This window comes from Portunus trituberculatus, chromosome 8 (genome assembly GCF_017591435.1).
Source record: "Portunus trituberculatus isolate SZX2019 chromosome 8, ASM1759143v1, whole genome shotgun sequence".
NCBI classification, from domain to species: domain Eukaryota; kingdom Metazoa; phylum Arthropoda; class Malacostraca; order Decapoda; family Portunidae; genus Portunus; species Portunus trituberculatus.
Window position 1 is genome coordinate 5,564,987 of NC_059262.1, and position 20,014 is coordinate 5,585,000.

A 20,014-nucleotide genomic window follows, 5' to 3' on the forward strand; every position below is an offset into this window, starting at 1 on the left:
AGTGAAGATTTTGATAGTGGTAGTATTAGTATTGATCCTTTAGTATCAGGACATGTTTCCATATTCATTCTTACTATTTGGTGATTCTATGCAGCTTCAGAAACTTATGTGGGGGATTAAAATAGTGAAGACTGTGGCTATTAATCCTCTGACCTACAAAGACCCTTCCTAATGTCAATAAAATGGTCTAATTGTACAGAAAGCTCAAGGTAAACATGTGTCTCAGTACTGAAGGAGTTAAGGGAAGGAAAAGTACAGAGGAAAATAAAGGTTGAGAAATAATGAAAGAAAAGAAAGTAGGAAAAATTTTAAGGAAAGGAAAAACTTGAGAAGAAAATATATAAAGAAAGGGAAGAAGAGAATCATCATCACCATCATCACCATCATTCACGACCACTATTGCTCACCACTCCTCTCATTCCACACAGTATCTGGAGAAGAACGGCATTACGGAGGTTACCCGCGACAACTTCAGCTTCTCTAGTAAGATACCTATTGGCGAGTACGTGGAATCCGGCTCGCAGGTCAGACACTCGGAGAACGACATCCGGGAAAAGATCAAGCAAATCCGGGAGCAGAAAGGTTACAAGCCACAACGGAAACATGAGTAAGTGCTGGTATTTCTCTTGAGTGATGAGTGAAGGGAGAAAACAGTGAAATAGTTGATAATTAGGTACGATGTTCTTTCTCAATGCTAGTCTTGGGTTGCTTACTTATTCAGGATTGAAAGGCGACGAGAGAAAACAGTGAAATAGTTGATGATTAGGTACGATGTTCATTCTCATTGCTAGTCTTGTGAAAAAATTGTGATGTGAATGAGTTGAGAGTTAGATATACCATTCTCATTGCTAGTCTTGTTGTTTACTTACTTGAGATTGAAAAGTGAAGAGAGAAAATAGTGAAGTGAGAGCTGATGATTAAATATGTTCTTTCTCTTGTGTTTTTTACTTGGGATTAAAAAGCAAAGAGAAAAAAATGACAAAAGTGAAGAGATTAATAGATATGCTGTTGTTTGTCATTCTTTTTCATTGGTAGTCTTTGTGTTGTTGACTTACTTTGGATTAAAAGCAAAGAAAGAAAATTGTGAAAGAGTTGAGAGTTATGTATTCCGTTCTATCTCATTGCTAGCCGTGTTTTTTACTTGAGGATTGAAAAGCAAAGAGAGAAAATAGTAAAAGTGAAATAGTTGATAGTTAGATATGCCATCCTTTTCACATTGCCATCCATCTACCAAAGCATCTTGTGTTATTTTCTTACATGGGATTGAAAAGCGAAGAGAGAAAATAGTGAAAGTGAAAGTGTTGCTAGATAAGCCATTCTTTCTCGTTCTTTCTCATTGCTAGTCTTATTATTTACTTATTACTCATCTGGTCTTTGATATTCCTCACCTTCACTCCTGTCGTCACATCCCCGTTTGTCGTGGCAGGGATGGGAGAGATGCGCTGGAGATAGAGGCGGAGGCAATTCTGCGACGGCTGGAGGCTGAGGAGGAGGCGGAGAAGGCAAGAAAGACCTTATGAGCCAGCTGGAGGAACAACACCAGCTGAGGTACGACACATCCACACCCACCACCACCACCACCACCACCTTTGTGTCTATGGGGTATTAGTATTTCATTTCTGTTTCTTGTTTCTCTTTAAAATGATGTCTGATTAGCTCTCTCTCTCTCTCTCTCTCTCTCTCTCTCTCTCTCTCTCTCTCTCTCTCTCTCTCTCTCTCTCTCTCTCTCTCTTTTCCAGTATTTTTTAATTTTTGTTTTGTTATTCCTTGTTATTTTTTTTTTATTGTTTTCTTTTATGTTTTGTTTGTCATGTTCTGTTCTCTCTCTCTCTCTCTCTCTCTCTCTCTCTCTCTCTCTCTCTCTCTCTCTCTCTCTCTCTCTCTCTCTTTCCAGTATTTTTTAATTTTGTTTGTTATTCCTTGTTATTTTCTTTTTCCTTTTTTTATTCTTGTTTTCTTTTGTGTTTTGTTTGTCATGTTCTGTTATCTCTCTCTCTCTCTCTCTCTCTCTCTCTCTCTCTCTCTCTCTCTCTCTCTCTCTCTCTCTCTCTCTCTCTCTCTCTCTCTCTCTCTCTCTCTCTCTCTCTCTCTCTCTCTCTCTCTCTCTCTTCCCCCCCCTTTTCCTCATTTCCATTCAGCTTTGTACATGGAAGGAATGGTGGTTGTCTTGCCTTATCACTGTACTTCATCTCACGAGGCATTCTTCCCTCCACAGACTGCAGAAGGAGCAGGAGCGAATAAGGAAGCAAGATGAGCTGAGAAGGGAGAAGGAGGTACGTTGATGCTCGCTTAGTTTGTCTGTTGCGTTTGTTATTCGTGTTGTGACAATCATCGCCATTATTCATCTGTGCGTACATTTCCTTTTGGCTCCGTGTCACTTGCATTGCTTGTTTATTTATGGTTTGCTTCTCTCATCTGGGCAGGAGTTGAGAAGACAAAGGGAGGAGGAGAACAGACAAAGACTCTATGAACAGCTGAGGAAAGCACAGGTGTGTATTGATTTACTTCATCTTGTTTGTTGCTTGGGTTGGTCACAGCACTGGGGCATCACAACTCATGACTCACTTTCCTGTACGTAGATGTGACATCTTTCCACTATGTACTCATGACTCCTTAGTTTGAGTACCATGATGTGTTTCCATATTCATTCTGGTGACTATTTGTGATTTTATACAGCTTCAGAAACTTATGTGGAAGATTAAAATAGTGAAGACTGTGACCATTAATCTTCTGACCTTCATAGACCCTTCATAATGTCAATAAAGTGGTCTAATTGTACACAAATCTCGAGATAAAAATATGTCCCACTACTGAAGAGGTTAGAATAGTGAAGACTGGCCATTAATCTTCTGCCCTCCATAGACCCATAATAATGTCAAAATAGTCTAATTGTACACAAATCTCAAGGTAAAAATTTGTCCCAGTATTGAAGGGATGAATTTAGGCATTATATTTTTCCACACTCATAACTGTTCTTTGTTTCCCTTGCAGGAGAGAGAGCAGGAGAAGCAAAAGCAGAAGATATTGAAGGAGCAGGTAAGTCAGACAGTGTTGCGTACTTTCCTTTCCTCCTGTCATGTCACTTAACCAGTCACACAACACTGCTCTGCTCACTCAGCCAGTCAGTGAAGTGGCTTTTGTACTGTCTTGAAATAACTTTAGTATATATAGCTGGTCATCCCCTGCCCCCCATGCCAACACCAGGGAACACAGCCAGACACATCACCCCACCTCTCACCCCTCCACCACACACACAAGGGTCAACACTCCATCACTTTGCAGAAAAATGTGCCTTGTTGAAATATTATATACATGTTGTTCTGGTGTGTACTGCCAGCGCCCACACCCGTCGCCGTCTTTGATAGTATAACAATGTGGGACTGCTACCTGTGTCTCTATACCTCCCTTTCTCTCTCTCTGTCTCACACTTTTATTAGGTCTTGTTACCCTACCAGTCCTTCCCTGCACTCTCTCAGGTCTTGGTAAGTGTGGCCAGATGCGTCACTTGAGGACACAGTATTGTTTATCTTTATGATTAGTCCTGGAGTCGTCACTGTTCCGTATTCTGAAATGCCTTGCTCTCACCATCACTGCTTTCCAAAGGGTCCAGTTGAAGATACTCATGTTTTTTAAGGGTATTTTTATAGTTCTGGTGATGGATTGGCAAGATTTCTAGTTTATCAAAGGAAGAAATTGTCCTGAAAACTTGGCTAGTTGTCTCTGTGGCCTTGGAAAGTTATTGTGGTGAGAGCAAAGCGTTTCTGAATATTGGCTTAAAAAAACATATTTATTTTATTTCCAAGTAGTTTTGATTCTTTTATGAAATGAAGTCGTCATTTTTGTGTTTTTGATCTTCATGTGGTTTGTGGTGTGATTTACAAGAGGAGAATGGAGTAGGTCTTTTGCTTCCCTCCTATGGTTAAAAATGGCTTTGATTTTTTAAGAGTAGAATTGTGCAGTAATAATTTTTGCCTTGTTTGTTTTCATATGATCTGTGAAATATTGTTCAAGTCATTTATTTGTAAGGACAGGAGAGTGAAGTGGTTCTCTTGCTTTTAGTTTTTGACAAGATTATGTTGAGAGTTTTGCTTTTAGAGAGAGAGAGAGAGAGAGAGAGAGAGAGAGAGAGAGAGAGAGAAAGAAAACAAGAATATTGATTTAATTTTGTAGGGTTTCAATTTGAGATGATACAAGAATCAACCACTTCATCACTAGCACACACTCAACACTTCTCTCACTTGATGGGGAAACAAAACAACATATTTTCCAGAGAGATATTCCCTTGGTACATGACTCAGGATATTAGTGGAAGCAAGACCAGAGATGTGTGCGTGTGTGTTTGTGTTTGTTTGTGGTATAAGCCCATATTCTGAAACGCTTTGCTCTCTCACCATCATTACTTTCCAAAGGCTCCAGTTGAAGATACTCATGTTTTTAAGAGTATTTTTATGGTTCTGGTGATGGAGTGGCAAGATTTCTGGTTTATTGTAAGGAGAAACTGTCTTGAAAACCCAACTAGTTTGTCTCTGTGGCCTTGGAAATTTGTCGTGGTGAGAGCATAAGGTGTTGAAAATGGTTGATAGACATAGAAAGAAAGCAGTAGACAGAGAGACCACCAATTCCTAGCTGTTATGTGGAGGAACCTTGGTGTCAGTATAGTCACTAGTGCACCAATAACATCCAGGCAGGAGTGATAGCCTTGTGTCCCTCTAGCTGGAACATTCCCTGCCTTACCCTCTAACATCTCACCCACAGCTGTTTCCACTCAATTCTCACCAGTATCACCAGGTTTCAAGATTCTTATCCTACAGTTTTGGATAACGCTATTGACATTTTAGGGCTGGCATCTTAGTGGTTCTTTTTTTGTCGCCCTTGATCAGCCCTCATAGAAAATACTAAAGTGTAGAAGCTCAGTAACACACCTCTGGACCTTAATCCCCCCCTTTCTCTCTCTATCTCTCTCTCTACTCTCTACTCTCCCTCTTCTCTTCTCTCCCATCCTCTCCCTCCCCTGTAACACTTTATATCTCCTCTCACTTCATTACCTCATGTCTTTTAGTGAAGAGACCAGATTCCCTTGGGAGTGTTGGTGGAGGTATTGACATGAGTGCCTTTTTCTTCCCTCCATCCCTCCTGTACTCCCCGTGTGTCTCTCCCGTAGTTCCTCACTTCCCTCTCTCCTTCCCCTCCTTTCCTCCATTCATGTCCTCCTCTATACACCTTTCCGAGCTCCCCAGAATTTGTCACATCACGCTGTTTGTGGTTCTTACTAATGCATATTTAATGTTTATTGTCACATTTTCCTTCAGTATGTCACCCACCACCACCACCACCACCACCCACATTTTCCTAGTTGTGTGTCATCAGCCTGTATTCAGAAACACTCGTCTCTCTCACTATGGCTATTTTCCAAGGCCACATAGATGACTAGTGGGGTTTTCAAGAGTGTTTCTCCAGTTAATAATGTAGAAAACTTGTCACTCTGCTTCTAGAACAATAAAAACACCTTAAAAACTTGCATCAATTTAAACAAAGCTTTTTCAAAATAGTTGAGGTGAAATATATAAGTGTTTGAGAATACAAGCCATATCACCACCTGTCACCACCACCTGTCACCACCCTAGTCACCACCACCTGTCACCACAACCCTAGTCACCACCATTCACCGCACACCACCACTGATGTACCACACACAGTAGAATTTAACATTTAATTGGCATGCCCCTACAGTCTTTCCTCATCAGCCAGCTTGCCCCCTGCCTCCTGTGCCTGCCCTGCCCCCTGCTGTGTAGAGGGCAGGGGAGGTTGGATGGGAGTGTGGGGAGAGCGGCTGGCTGGTGGAGTGTCTTGGTAACCCTCTGACACGCTGACATTATTGTTGTTCCACAGTTGTATCTACAGGAGCTCAACAAACAGCGTGAAATGCTCTACACTCTTGAGCTGGTATGTCCCTCCTCCACCCATGGCAGTCCACCCACTACAGTATTTGGTTGTGTTTATCCTTTTTTTTTTTGCCTATTTCTCTCTTCTTTTCTCTTCTCTTCTCTCATTTCCTCTTCTCTCTTATTTTCTCTCCCCTCTTCTTTTCTCTCTTCTCTCTCTCTCTCTCCTCTCCTCTCCTCTCCTCTCCTCTCCTCTCTCTCTCCTCTCTCTCTCCTCTCTCTCCTCTCTCTCTCTCTCTCTCTCTCTCTCTCTCTCTCTCTCTCTCTCTCTCTCTCTCTCTCTCTCTCTCTCTCTCTCTCTCTCTCTCTCTCTCTCTCTCTCTCTCTCTCTCTCTCTCTCTCTCTCTCTCTCTCTTCTGTTGCATCATTTTGTATCTTATTTTTTCAAGTCAGCTTTTTTTACTCTTTCTTCTCTTTCTGCCACCCACCACAGTATTTTCTTTATTTTTTGCTCTCTCTCTCTCTCTTTTCTCTCTTTCAGTTTCTCTTCTCTTGCTTCATTTGTATCTCATATTTTTAGTTCCAGTCTTCCTTTTTACTTTTCCCTCTGTTTTTTTTTTCTCCTCTTTCTACTTTCCTTCCTCTTTTCTTTCATGATTTTCTTCTCTCTCACTTCATTCGTATCTTTGCTTAGTATCTTTTTCTCCTCGGTCACAATTTCATTCTTGCATTTTCACTCTTTCTACTTTTCACACTTTCTTTTTTCCTGCTCTCCGTCTCATTCCTGGATCTCACTTCCTTTTCCCTGCAAACACACACACAAATTATTCCTTTCTACTATTTATTATCCCTTGTATATTTCACTTTAATTCTCCTGGGCTTACTGTAGGATCTCTCTCTCTCTCTCTGTCTCTGTCTCTGTCTCTGTCTGTGCCTCTCGTAGTGACCATTTGCTTAGGTAATGCATCAAGTCCCCTTTTTTGTGACATCCTTAGCCTCCCTGCGTCATCTCAGTGTTATGTTGCCTTGGGATATACTGCTTTTTTCTGTCTCCGGCCCTTCCAAACACTGCCAGCAACCTTGGGCTTTTGTCTGACTTTCTTGCTCTCTCTCTCTCTCTCTCTCTCTCTCTCTCTGTCTCTGTCTCTCTGTCTCTGTCTCTGTCATTGTCTTTGTTTTTCTCTGTCAACATGAATAATTTTTGGAGACATGGTAATTTTATCCTCTCTCTCTATCTCTGTTGCTGTCTGTCTCTGTCTCTCTCTCTTTATTCTCTCTCTCTGTCTCTTTCTCTGTCTCTGTCTTTGTCACCATGAATCATTTTTTGGGACAACAGTAATTTTATCCTCTCTATCTCTATCTCTGTTGATGTCTCTGTCTCTGTCTCTCTCTATTCTTTCTTTCTGTCTCTGTCAACATGAATCATTTTGGGGATTTATGGTATATTTATCCTGTCTATCTCTATCTGTATTGCTGTTCCTGTCTTTGTCTCTCTCTTTATTCTTTGTCTGTCACTGTCTCTGCCTCTGCCTTTACCTCTGCACTGTCAACATGAATAATTTGGGGGACTTACAGTAATTTTATCCTCTGTATCTCTTTCTCTATTGCCATCCCTATCTCTGTGTCTCTGTCTCTCTCTCTCTCTGTCTCTGCCTCTCTCTTTATTCTCTCTGTCTGTCAGTTAAGCTCTATATCTCTATCTCTATTGCTGTCTCTGTCTCTCTCTCTCTGTCTCTGCCTCTGCCTCTCTCTTTATTCTCTCTGTCTGTCAGTAAAGTTATAACCACTGTCCTGTGCTTCAGTTATGAGTCACTTGTACGTACGTATGTAGTTATCTGCAATAGTTAGTCTTCACGAAACAAACATCACTTCTCATTCCCACAGCAGAAATCAGTTATTGAATCTACCCAGTTACTACTACTACATCAACAACAACAGCAACAACAACTTCTTACCACCATTACTACTACTGCTACTACTGCTGCCACTACTACTGCTGCTGCTAATTACAGTCACAAGCAGTCAGACGTAATACTCCAACAAGGCTCAGTTTTCTGGCTACGAGATTACCACAGTTTACCAGAGAGAGAATTTTACCTGTAGGAATTAACACAGAGTCCGAACCTTATAGTTAGCCATGCCTGAGCCACAGTGTGTATGTAAGGGAGCGAGGGGGAAGGCCAGCAGTTCACCATGTCCTTTGGTTTGCTAGGAGCGGGAGCGTCGGAGGTATCACGGTGTCCTGGTGAGAGCGCTGGAGGGAAGAAAACGCCATGAGGAACGGGAGAGGAGAAGAGAAGAGATGAAGGAGGAGAAGCGAGCCACCAGAGAGAGGTATGTGTGTGTGTGTGTGTGTGTGTGTGTGTGTGTGTGTGTGTTTTGATTGGTAAAGTCTGTTTTTTTTTATTATTTATTTTTTATTTGTTGTTTATCATGTTTTTCTTGTTTTGATTGGTGGTCTGTTTTTTTCTTGATTTATTTTTTATGTGTTGTTGTTTATCATGTTTTTTTCTTGTTTGATGAGTGAAGCCTGTTTTTTATTATTTCATTTGTTCCGTGTGGTTGAAATGTTTGTGTGTGCTGTCTGCTCCTTCAGGAAACGGGAGGAGCGGCTGCAGGCGAGGGAACTGAACCAGCTGATGAAGGAAGTGAAGGAGGACATGGAGCTGACTGACCACACGCCACTGCCGGATGCGCCTCGCCTGCAAGGTCTGCATCTCCCACCTGAAGCCTTCGGGAACATCCTCATGGTGTTTGAATTCCTGCACAACTTTGGTGAAACACTGGGCTTTGGTGAGTTAGGAGTGTGTGTGTGTGTGTGTGTCACTTCAACTTTTGCTCTCTGTAACAATGAATTAGCACCGTGTCTTCCTCCCCAACCCAGCATTGCCTCACCCCACACCTCCCCACAGACATGGAATCACTGCCGTCAATCCAGAGCCTGCAAATGGCACTCCTGAATGACACAGAGAGCGAGGAGGAGCTTCTGAGTGTCCTGTCCCACCTGCTAGTCTGTGCCATCGAGGACCCTGGCATTCCCTCAGCCCACCGCCACACCACCATCCTGGGACAGACTCTCAACCGCGCCGACATCACGCACGCCAACATCTCGGAGATCCTGCGTGTCTACCTCAACGCCAACGCCATGGGAGAGGTGCGGATCATCTATGGCCTCCTGGGCACTGAGAAGGAGCGCCGGGAGAACCCCAAGAAAGGCCAGGAGTGGGATGCAAGGCTGGCGGAGATGGACGCCTACAAGATGTCCCAATGGCTGCTGGTGATGCCTTTCCTGGCTCTCAACCCCACGCAGAAGAGCGAGATTGTGGCGTACGTGTGCAACGAGCTGCTGCAGAACAAGGCGGTGGTGCGGCAGATCGAGGACTCCCTAGACCGCCATAATGGACTCAAGACGGAGAAGTGGAAGCTGGACACGCGAATCAGGAAGTGAGTGGATGAGAGAGAGAGAGAGAGAATACATATCAGAATTAAAGTAACATATCAGCTCTGTACATACTATTGCTATTCATGAATAAAAAAAGTAATAGACAAAATAAAACACACAAAAAAATCATAGTGCACAGAAGCAACCATCATAACATTAACCCTTCACTGTCACAAATTGTTCCCACACTAACCGACTTTCTAAACAGGTAATCTGATCCATGAGTCAATTCACAGTACACTCCCTCACACTCACATAACTTCAGTGTTGGATGCCTTAGCTCACTTTACAATGACTTTGTTGTGAGCCAAGGACAACGAAATATACATAAAACTTTCCAGTGACATGCCAGACCTTAAGGAAGTCAATAGATTCAAGTTTACAAGCCATTTCTTCAGTTCCTCCATCACCACAGAAGGTCAGTGTATGGTGCCATCTCACACAATACCCCTCCCATCCTCCACCCCCAGGCTAAGAATGAGTGTGGCGCGCAAGAGGATCTACAACGCGGCGATGCGGTCGATGATGGAACACCGCGGCGGCGAGGACTCCAACATGTCCAGCGTGTCGTCCTGCCATGGTGGGGAGCAGGACAAGACTGACGCCAAGAAGGACAAGGAGGAGGACAAGCTGGAGGAGGACGAGGAGGATGATGACAATGAGAGTGGCAATGACAGTGACAATATTGAAGAGATTCCCGATGAGGTGTGTGTGTGTATGTGTGTGTGTGTGGAACCATGCTTGCTTTGGGGTCCGAGGGGTCTCTAAGTGCATGGGTTCAAATCCTGTCCAGAGTCCGAGTGTAGGTTGGGCTTCCTCATTTGGGGCAAGGGTTTCCTAGCGGATGGGCTTTTAGATAGGAGGTACCCCAAAAATGTGTGTGTGTGTGTGTGTGTGTGTGTGTGTGTGTGTGTGTGTGTGTGTGTGGTTCTTCCTATCGTCTATGTAAAGGTCCTTCCATACCTACTTTTCTTAGATATCCTGAATTTTCTGCTTTTTCACATCCTGTACATTCATGAGTTTTTCCCTAACACACACACACACACACACACACACACACACACACACACACACACACACACACACACACACACACACACACACACACACACACACACACACACACACACACACACTTTTTCCACTTGTACATCCTTATCTCTGTTTCCTATATACTACTTTACACTCACAATTTTTAGCCTTCAGGGTTTAACTACACTGATGAAATAAGAAGCATGTAGTTCTTAGCCTTCACCAATACTCACCACTACCACTCACCACTACCACTTACCAGTCATCACCACCACTCATAACTCACCACCACCACTCACCACAGGAGGATGACAAGCGACTGAATGCAGATGACGCCTCCAAGACTCTCGATCTCCTACAGCGTCAGATGAACCAGGTGCGCCAAGACCTGTTCGAGACAGCCCAGCAGGTGCGCGGCTTCAACTGTGGCCAGGACAGGTACCAGGTGTGTGTCTTCCGAAGGGCTGGTCTGTTCTCTGTCACCCGAGTCTTATTGTGTGTGTGTGTGTGTGTGTGTGTGTGTGTTATAGTTTTTCTCTTTATTGTTTGTTGTAGTGTTTTTTTTTTGTGTGTGTTTATTTGTTTCCTTCATTCCACACAATTAGTTTTCTTTTTTTTCTTGCTCATCCACTTTTTCTCTATTTTCATTCTTTCATCCTCTCATATCCCGTCCTTTCTTGTTCTTTTATCTCATCCTTCCTTTTTGTCTTCTTACTCCAGCTCTCATTTCTCACATGTCTCCCCACACAGCGGACCATGTGGGTGCTGCCTCACGCCGGGGGTCCCTTCCTGGAGGGCCTCTCCTCTTGTGACTACACCGGCCGAGAACACTTCCCCCTCAACCTGCCCTCCTCCGGCACCAAGGTGGGCTTAACTCAGGAAGAGCTGGAGGACCGGCTGGCTGCAGCAAGGGAGGAGAGGGAGAGGAAGCTGAAGGAAGAGGAGGAGGCCAAGAAGGAGGTGAAGGAGGAGCCAGAAGTGAAGGAGGAGAAAGTTGAAGTGAAGACTGAAGTGGAGGTGAAGTCTGAGAAGGAGGAGGAGGCAAAGGAGGGCGAGATGGCAGACGTGAAACCGTCCGTCCCTCTGCTGCAGGTGAAGAAAGAAGAGGACCTGAAGGAGGAGGAGGACAGTGATGTGCCCGAGATCCCCCACAGGAACGACAGGAAGTCTGAGAGTGCCGCCAGGGAGGAGGGCCGGGGACAGAACGGCGTCCTGGAGAGCAAGGAATCGATGGGGAACACCATTGCAGAGCTGTACCCCCCCATGCTGGGTGCCAACCTCAGCCCATACCTGGTGAACGGGCTCAAGGAGACACCGCCGCCCCCACCCAATGCAGGGGAGGGAATTGACCCCAACCTGCTGGCCCTGGGGCTGGGCTTGGTGCCAGGCCAGTACCTGCGACCTGAGCACGTGGCACAGCGGGAGAAGCTGTCCTTCAGCCTCCTGCCACGCATCCCCTGCGACGTGTCCACCATGGAGTCCCTCCCCAGTGGCCAGACCCCCCATGGCACCCCCAGAGGCTCCCCGAGAGAAGCTTCCCCGTGCTCTAGGTATAATGGCCCTCACAGCCCCCGGCCTGGCACCCCACATGCCCCTGGTGGCACTCCAGGACTCACTGCCACCCCAGCATTAACAATAAACACTCCATTAGCAGTAAGCACCCCCAGACCCACAGCCACAGGCCCCGGCGGTGTCCCTGGCACTCCCAACACAGCCACCAACACCCCGGATGTGTCCGTCAGCCAGGAGGTCCCCACCACCCCTGATGTGACGGCCACGCCAGACCAGACCGCCAACACCACGGCAAACACTACCACAGACCTAACCAATGCCACAGATCTGACCAACAACACCACCGCGCAGGGCACCCCCGCACCACCACCCACCACTCCAGGTGGCCCCACCTCCGCTGCCCCTCCTGATAGTGGTAGCGCCAATCCAGCGGGCGGCATCCAGTCCCTGCCACACAAGGAGCTGCTGGAGCGCCTGCACCAGACGGCGGAGGCGCTGCCCATCCCTGGCGGTGAGTTGCTCCCCACACACCGCCATCCTGACTGTGTTCTGTCACATTCTCCATGTTTTATTCTTGTGCATTGTTCTGCCAAGCCATTAATATTGTTGTGTGTGCCCCACAGAGTACAAGACTGGGTGGTGGCACCTCAGCGACATGGAGCAGCTCAAGAAGATGATCGGGGCGCTCAACGAGAGAGGTGTGCGGGAGAGGGAGCTCAAGAGGTTTATTGAGAAGAACTTTTCCATAGTCAAGAATGCAATCTCCAAGGTGAGGCCAGCCTGTCCACACACACACACTGTGCAAAACACCCACATACAACAGTGCACATCTGTCTAGCCTCTGTACAAACAAAATAACTAGCCTTATTATAGAGGATACTTCATGTACATGGTCAAAATCTAAATATTTAGGATTATATCTACACTTGTATACTTTTATTTACACACTAGTCTTCACACTCATCACACACACACACATGTGCATACACACACACAGTGCAATATATGTAGTAATCATCATGTTTTGTAGCCGTTCCTTTGTCATCAACATTCCATCCCATCCATCTCACCATTTTCTGCGCAACATTCCCTCATTGTCACTCACCACTCACTCCCTGCATATGAAGATGAGCAGAACAAACAACTGAGTCACAATTGGTTAAGTAGAGTGACAGGTGAGCAGCACAATTTGGCCTCACTGCTCCACCCTCCTCCTTGCTCCGCCAGTCAGGCCGTGAGGGCCGCTGCCTCATCACCTCATGCATGACTCGCCACCTAAAAGAAAGAAATATTGCTGAAGGTGTGGTGAGTAAAACTGAATGCAGGTGAATCACGATGTACTGGCGAGTTATATTCCTTAAAAGACTATTTGAAAATTTGAAAAAAATTTAAATCTTGATTGGTAGATTGATAGTAAAGAGTGTGGGCCAGCAGCCAACACTCCTGCCATCTTCAGATGTGCCATGTAGTAGTGAGGTGGCCCCACACCACCCCCCACCCTGTGTGTGCCACTCTGCTCCACACCATCGTAGCTCAGGACCCAGCCCAGCAGGCTTCCCTCAGAGTGTGTGTTGGGGCGGCCGCCAGCACACTCTGCAGGGCTGTGAGCTGTGAGTGGTGTGGTGGCGGGAGGCAGCAGGTGTGTGCTGAGTGGCTGCAGGGATGGGGGTGTGATGTGGGGACTCTTAGTGATGTGGGTTAACATTTTCTGAGTGCTGGATGCCCCTCCCTCCCTCCCTCCTCAGAGGAGCAGCAAAAGCAAACTGGCTCTGGTGGCACCCGTGAGTACCATTTAGAGAGAGAGAGAGTGTGTGTGTGTGTGTGTGTGTGAGACTGAGCATGACTTAGTATCACAGAATGGACACACCAAGCTTCTCACTTTGCCTTTCATGCAGAGTTACTCTTTCTCCTATAGTCATCATACTTGTTCCTCTTGTTTACACACCACCACCACCATCACCACCACTAAGTTTGGAGAGAGAGAGAGAGAGAGAGGGCCAGGCCAAGGCTCATTAGTGCATGGCAAAGTGGCACTGATTGCATCATGCACTGAGATCCACCATGTTTTGCATGATGCATATATACAGTATATATCACACACACACACACACACACACACACACACACACACACACACACACACACACACACACACACACACACACACACACACACACACACACACTCAGAGGCAGGTTTGTTAGACAAATTCCTTGTCTCAGGTTGTGTGTGTGTGTGTGTGTGTGTGTGTGTGTGTGTGTGTGTTGGCGATTGTCCTGAGTGAGGTGACGGGTGAGGAGTGGCAGCAGCAGTGTGAGTGAGAGGCATCAGTCTTGCTTAGTGTTGGTGTGGCACTAGTGCACTAGTGCAGCACTGTTGAGGCCAGCCGATGCCACAACACAGCACAGTTGCTTTCATAGTGGAGAGGATGCACGTAGCTAGTCCTTACCTGTACAGCTACTTGTGTGTCATGGCTAGTGAAGGTGATGCCTAGATAGACACCTGCTAGTACAGCTGTGGTGTGTGTAGTGACCACCCCAGTCACCTGCCACCACTCATTGCCCACTTGTTCATTGTTCACCTGGCTGTGTTATGTAGAAGGGAATTATGATTTACTGATTGATAGTTACTCAAAAGGTGGCCATGAGTGTGGGTGGCTGGAGTGGCAGCAGCACTGTTGGTGGTGGCTGGGTCTTGCAGGGCAGGGAGAGAAACAAATTACATCTCTGAATATCCTTTTTACCCATCCGTATGTTGATTAATTTTTACTTTGGTTAAACTTTAGCATATGCCAGAGTTGTGAGGCCAAATTTTTGCTGCTGTGAGGTGGAGAAGTATTGTTATTTATGTGTACATGTGTGTGTGTGGTGGCCCTGTGTGTTGCGAAGGCAGCAACACAGCACAGGGTCACAACACACCTCAATTGTGTCAACCTATCCCCTTCCTGTTGATCCCTACTCCACCATGCCCTGTGCTCTGCCTCCTGCCTTCCATCTCTGTCCCTCCACCACTTGCTACCACCCACACCCTCACCTAACCCACCCACCACCTATCACTCCACATCCAGCTACTCCACACCCTGACATGACCCAGCCACTGCTTCCTCTCCACACCCTGACCTAACCTAACCCGCCCACCACTCGTTACACAGATTGACACAGAGGCCACCAACCTGGACACGGATCCTGAGGAGGCGGCCAAGGTGGTTTACGATGAGTTTGGCACACCGGTGGCCGACGAGCCGCAGCACTGGCTCCCCGATGTGGCCCTCAAGGTGGACTTTGCTGTGCTGGAATCTGTGTATGCCATGGAGGAGAAAATAACAAATGCCTCCATGCAGAGTAAGGTGAGGCATTGTGTGTGTGTGTGTGTGTTTTATTTATTTTTTTATTGATCTCATGGTATTAACCCCTTCAGTACCTTGATGCATTTCCATATTCATTCTGCTTACTATATGGTAGTTTTACACAGCTTTAGAAACTCATGTGGGTGGCCATTAATCTCCTGACCTCCATAGACCCTTCCTAATGTCAATAAAATGGTCTAATCGTACATAAACCTCACGGTAGAAATGTGTCCCAACACTGAAGGGGTGAAGTCAGCTCATTGTTTTCAGTTGTTTTATTTTTTTTCCTTCTTTGTCTTTTAGTGTTTATGGTATGAAGTTAATATGAGGACTTTTTAACTCTTTTCCCTCTTAGATATGTGAATGATTTGGTGCACACAACTTCTTCCTCTGATCTATTAACCCTCTTACAAATTGAATTTTCCTACCCCATCACTCCACCTCCATTCACTGCCATCCACATCCCAGAGCTGGCGGCTGAATGACAATGGGGAGCGACACATGAGTGAGTTCCGTGCGTCGTGTCTGGAGCCGGTGGAAGAGGATGATTCACGCCTCAACCCGATACACGTAGGGCGGGACAGACTGCTGGCGCTGGAGGAGGGAATAGAACGACGCTACCTGAAACCTCCACTTGGTAAGTCACTCACTCTCTCTTTCTCTCAGTGTAACCTTTCACCTCGTTCACAAATCTACTATGACTGTCTCTGCTTCCTATGCCCCTCTTACCTTCAAAATCTAGCATCCCTTCTGTATCCTATCCTGGCACATATTTCTACTGTTTTTACCTTCCAAACATGCTTTAATTTATTCTCTACATCCACCCTTTACTTTACCTCTTACCTTCCAAATCTGCCTTCATTTCTGCATCCTTTCCTCACACATATTCTTACTCTTTACCTTCCAAACCTGCCTTAATTTACCCTTTGCATCCATCTTTACCTTCCAAAACCTGCCTCTTCATCTTATCCTCATCCTGTCTTGTTTATCTCTTCTCTAGGTGTCTTAATGAACCCCAAGAGTGACACAGCACCCGACACAAAGGAGGTACCGAAAGGCCTGCTGGTGTGGCGGGAGGCTGTGGGCAGGACGGAGACAGCAGCGCAGCTGGCTATGTGTACCTATATGTTGGAGACAGCTGTGGCGTGGGACAAAAGCATTATGAAAGCGGTGAGTGGTTTGTCTGTGTGTGTGTGTGTGTGTGTGTGTGTGTTTGTGTGTTTATGGAATAGGGGAAGCTGCGCAAGGGCAACAAAAAATAAAAAGAAAAAGGCCCACTTGATTGCCAGTTCCCTAAAAGATTAAGAGAGTTAACCAAAAATCTGGGACAAGTATGTGTGTGTGTGTGTGTGTGTGTGGTCAGTCAGTTAGCCAGTCAGTGTATAGATCATGTAGTTCTCAGTCAGTTCCTCAATCACAGCACACTCTTTGGCTCCACAGTACTGCCAGTTCTGCCACAGCGGGGACCACGAGGAGAAGCTGCTGCTGTGTGATGGCTGCGACAAGGGTTACCACACACACTGCTTCAAGCCACCCATGAACAACATTCCAGATGGTGACTGGTGAGTGTCCATACCTTGCTGCCGCTCTCTGCCTCTTTCTTTCTTCATTCTCCACTCAAATTGTGTTGCTTATACAATTATTTCTTTTATAAATGTGCCTTCCTCTCTACTGCCATATCTCTGTGTATATATTTCTCTCTCTGTGTGTGTCAATCTGTCTCTGTGTCTCTCTAACTGCCTCTCTCTGTCTTATTCTTGCCACTGAAAACCTTTTGATTCTACTCTCAAATTATATCACTTATACAATACTTCCTTTATCGATGTGCCTTCCTCTCTACTGCCATCTCCCCATGTCTCTGTCTGTCAGTCTGTACTTATGTCTCTGTGTCTCTGTCTGTGCCTCTGTGTTTGTGTATCTGGCCATCAACGCACCCTATACAACCTCCAAACTCTACCTCTGTCCCCATTTTCTTTCATCTGGCTATCCTTACATCCTTCCTCTCCATTGCTATCTGTGCCACTGTGTCGGTATGTCTGTGTGTCATCTGGTCCTCCACACAGCCACCTTCCTAACACAGTGCCGTTCTCCAGGTATTGCTATGAATGCGTCAACAAGTTCAGCGACACCTCTCAGCGGCACTGCCTGGTGTGTGGGGGGACGGAGGGCCGCACGCTGATCCACTGCTCTGTGTGTCCTCGCGCCTACCACACCACCTGCATCACCCCAATCTCAATAAGGTCTGTGTCATGCCCTATGCATATTTTTTTATCATTTTATATTTTTAGGTTTTAATCGCCTTCAGTATTGGGATGCATTTTCATTTTTACCTTGAGTTTTGGGTGTAATTTGGTGATTTAGTTGGCATTAGAAAGAGTCTATGGAGGGCAGAAGATTAATGGCCAGAGTCTTCACTGTTTTAATCCTCACATAAGTTTCTGAAGCTGTATAAAATCACTAAATAGTAAGCAGAATGAATATGGAAATGTGTCCTGGTACTGAAGGGGTCAAGTAAGAGGAATGCTGGTGAAGGGCAGGAAGATTTATGTAGAAAGGTCCAGTTATCATTCAGTGACATTTTTCCTTGTGTAGTTGGATGGCTTAGTAATATTTCCCTAATAATTTGTGGGCATGGAGAGTTTTTGATGTGAATCCGTTAGTACACACCCAGATGATCTCCCCACCAAACACACACACACACACACACACACACACACACACACACACACACACACACACACACACACACACACACACACACACACACACACACACACACACACACACACACACACACACACACACACACACACACACACACACACACACACACACACTGAGGGAAAATGTCTGAGAGATGTTAAAAAATATAGTTTCCCACAAAGATGTGTTGAGACTTGGAACAGTTTGAGTGAGGAAGTGGTGTCTGCAAAAAGTGTGCATAGCTTTAAAGAAAAATTGGATAAGTGTAGATATGGAGACGGGACCACACGAGCATAAAGCCCAGGCCCTGTAAAACTACAACTAGGTAAACACACACACACACACCCACCCACCTCACTCATGCCCTCTACCCCATCAGGTGCCAAGAAACAAGTGGGTGTGTCCGGCCTGCACAAGCAAGAGCCCGAGAGGTCGTCGAGGTCGCGCCAAGAAGGTCAGTGAGAGTAACAATTCCTCATCTGCCGGTGCCCAGCCTGCCGACACCACCACTGACTCCGTAGATGACAATCAGGCCGTGTCCCCCGCTGTCACCAAAAAGGACCGCGCTATTAAAAAGGTGACCCGCCCTGCCGTATCTTCTTGACCTTGTGTGACCTTTGTGGGATTTATTTGGTTTATGTGTCATCCTTTTTCATTCTCTCCTTTTCTCCTCTCTTTCCCTTTTTATTCCCTCTCCTTTCTTCTCTCTCTCTCTCTCTCTCTCTCTCTCTCTCTCTCTCTCTCTCTCTCTCTCTCTCTCTCTCTCCTGTATTCTTTCTTTTTTCCTCTTTTTTCCTTCCCTCCCTCCTTCCTTTTCCTGCTTTGTTCTTCTTTTCTTTCTCCCTCTCTTTCTTTTATCCTCTCTTTACTCCTCTCTCTCCTTCCTTTTCCTCCTTTGTTCTTATTTTCCCATCACTTCCCTTTTTCTTTCTCTCCTCTCTTTCTCTTTTCCCTTTATACTTCCCTCTCTCCTTTTTCCTCTCTTACCTCTTTTCCCCATCCTTCTTCCCTCCTTTATTTTCTTTCTCCCTGTCTCTCACCACCTTCCCTGCACCCACCACCAGCTCACCCCCTCCTCCACTGCCCAACAGAAGGACCAGAAGGACTTGGTAGCGTGCAGGAGCATCACGGCGGAGCTGGAGGTGCACGAGGATGCCTGGCCCTTCCTGCTGCCAGTCAACACACGTCAGTTCCCAACCTACAAGAAGATCATCAGGCGACCCATGGACCTCTCTGTCATCAAGAAGAAACTAGAGGATAACCTGTGAGTTCCTGTGTGTGTGTGTGTGTGTGTGTGGATGAATCATTACATATAGATTCAAGTGCACATGTTTAATTTCATATACTTTTATCTGATTTGAGGTCATTTGAATATCATTAATTGGAAATGCAAAAAATTAATTCATGAATCAGAATTAATGAGCCATGAATTTGTGTAGATAGAACATTTGTAAATTGAACTGAATATGTATACAGAATTATACTAATTTGTATGTTTATATATAACTCATTTACTTTTCCTGCACCACCACCACCACAGGTACAAGTCTCGGGAGGAGTACTGTGAGGACCTGCGTCTCATGTTCAACAACTGTGAGACATTCAACGAGGACGACTCGCCGGTGGGCAAGGCCGGCCACAACCTGCGCTCCTTCTTTGAGACGCGCTGGAACGAGCACTTCCCCCCCTCCTAGGCCCCCACCCCACCCCACCCCCATCCCCGCTATATGTATGTATATATGTCGATATATACATATAGGTATATATGTATATATGTAAATGTATATGTATATATATATATGATGTATTCAGGATATAATTGTAAGCCAAAGTGGATGAGGTGGCTGTGTGGTGGATACCATGTGATGGATGCTGTGGAGGCGTGGTGGATGGCAGCTCCCCCATTCCAGACACCCATGTGAGGGCCGCTGCCCCCTCCCCCAGTCCCAGCAGGGAGGAGTAGCACCCACACTGAGGGGTCACGAAACAGTCACCCAGTCACCTCCCTCGGGTAAATTTTGTACCGAAGGCATTAGGGCGCATGTGAGGAATAGACAGACACATGCACATGCCCCAAAGTGTGTGAGTGTGCGTGTG

At 45.9% G+C, this 20,014-nt stretch overlaps 1 protein-coding gene across 1 annotated transcript in view; it reads left to right on the forward strand.

Moving 5' to 3' along the window:
- LOC123500409 (bromodomain adjacent to zinc finger domain protein 2B-like) overlaps positions 1-20,014 on the forward strand; it is a 77,402-nt gene that overhangs the window by 54,339 nt on the left and 3,049 nt on the right. The window contains 22 exon segments of the mRNA XM_045249129.1: positions 429-637; positions 1,427-1,509; positions 1,512-1,602; positions 2,216-2,273; positions 2,424-2,489; positions 2,992-3,036; positions 5,890-5,943; positions 8,095-8,216; positions 8,479-8,675; positions 8,795-9,326; positions 9,795-10,029; positions 10,661-10,801; positions 11,107-12,379; positions 12,492-12,637; positions 15,020-15,214; positions 15,683-15,851; positions 16,215-16,384; positions 16,655-16,776; positions 17,308-17,458; positions 18,297-18,494; positions 19,009-19,181; positions 19,458-20,014. The exon segment at positions 19,458-20,014 is cut by the window's right edge and continues 3,049 nt beyond it. Of these exon segments, the coding sequence (XP_045105064.1) occupies positions 429-637; positions 1,427-1,509; positions 1,512-1,602; positions 2,216-2,273; positions 2,424-2,489; positions 2,992-3,036; positions 5,890-5,943; positions 8,095-8,216; positions 8,479-8,675; positions 8,795-9,326; positions 9,795-10,029; positions 10,661-10,801; positions 11,107-12,379; positions 12,492-12,637; positions 15,020-15,214; positions 15,683-15,851; positions 16,215-16,384; positions 16,655-16,776; positions 17,308-17,458; positions 18,297-18,494; positions 19,009-19,181; positions 19,458-19,611 (4,584 nt within the window). The 3' untranslated portion in view covers positions 19,612-20,014.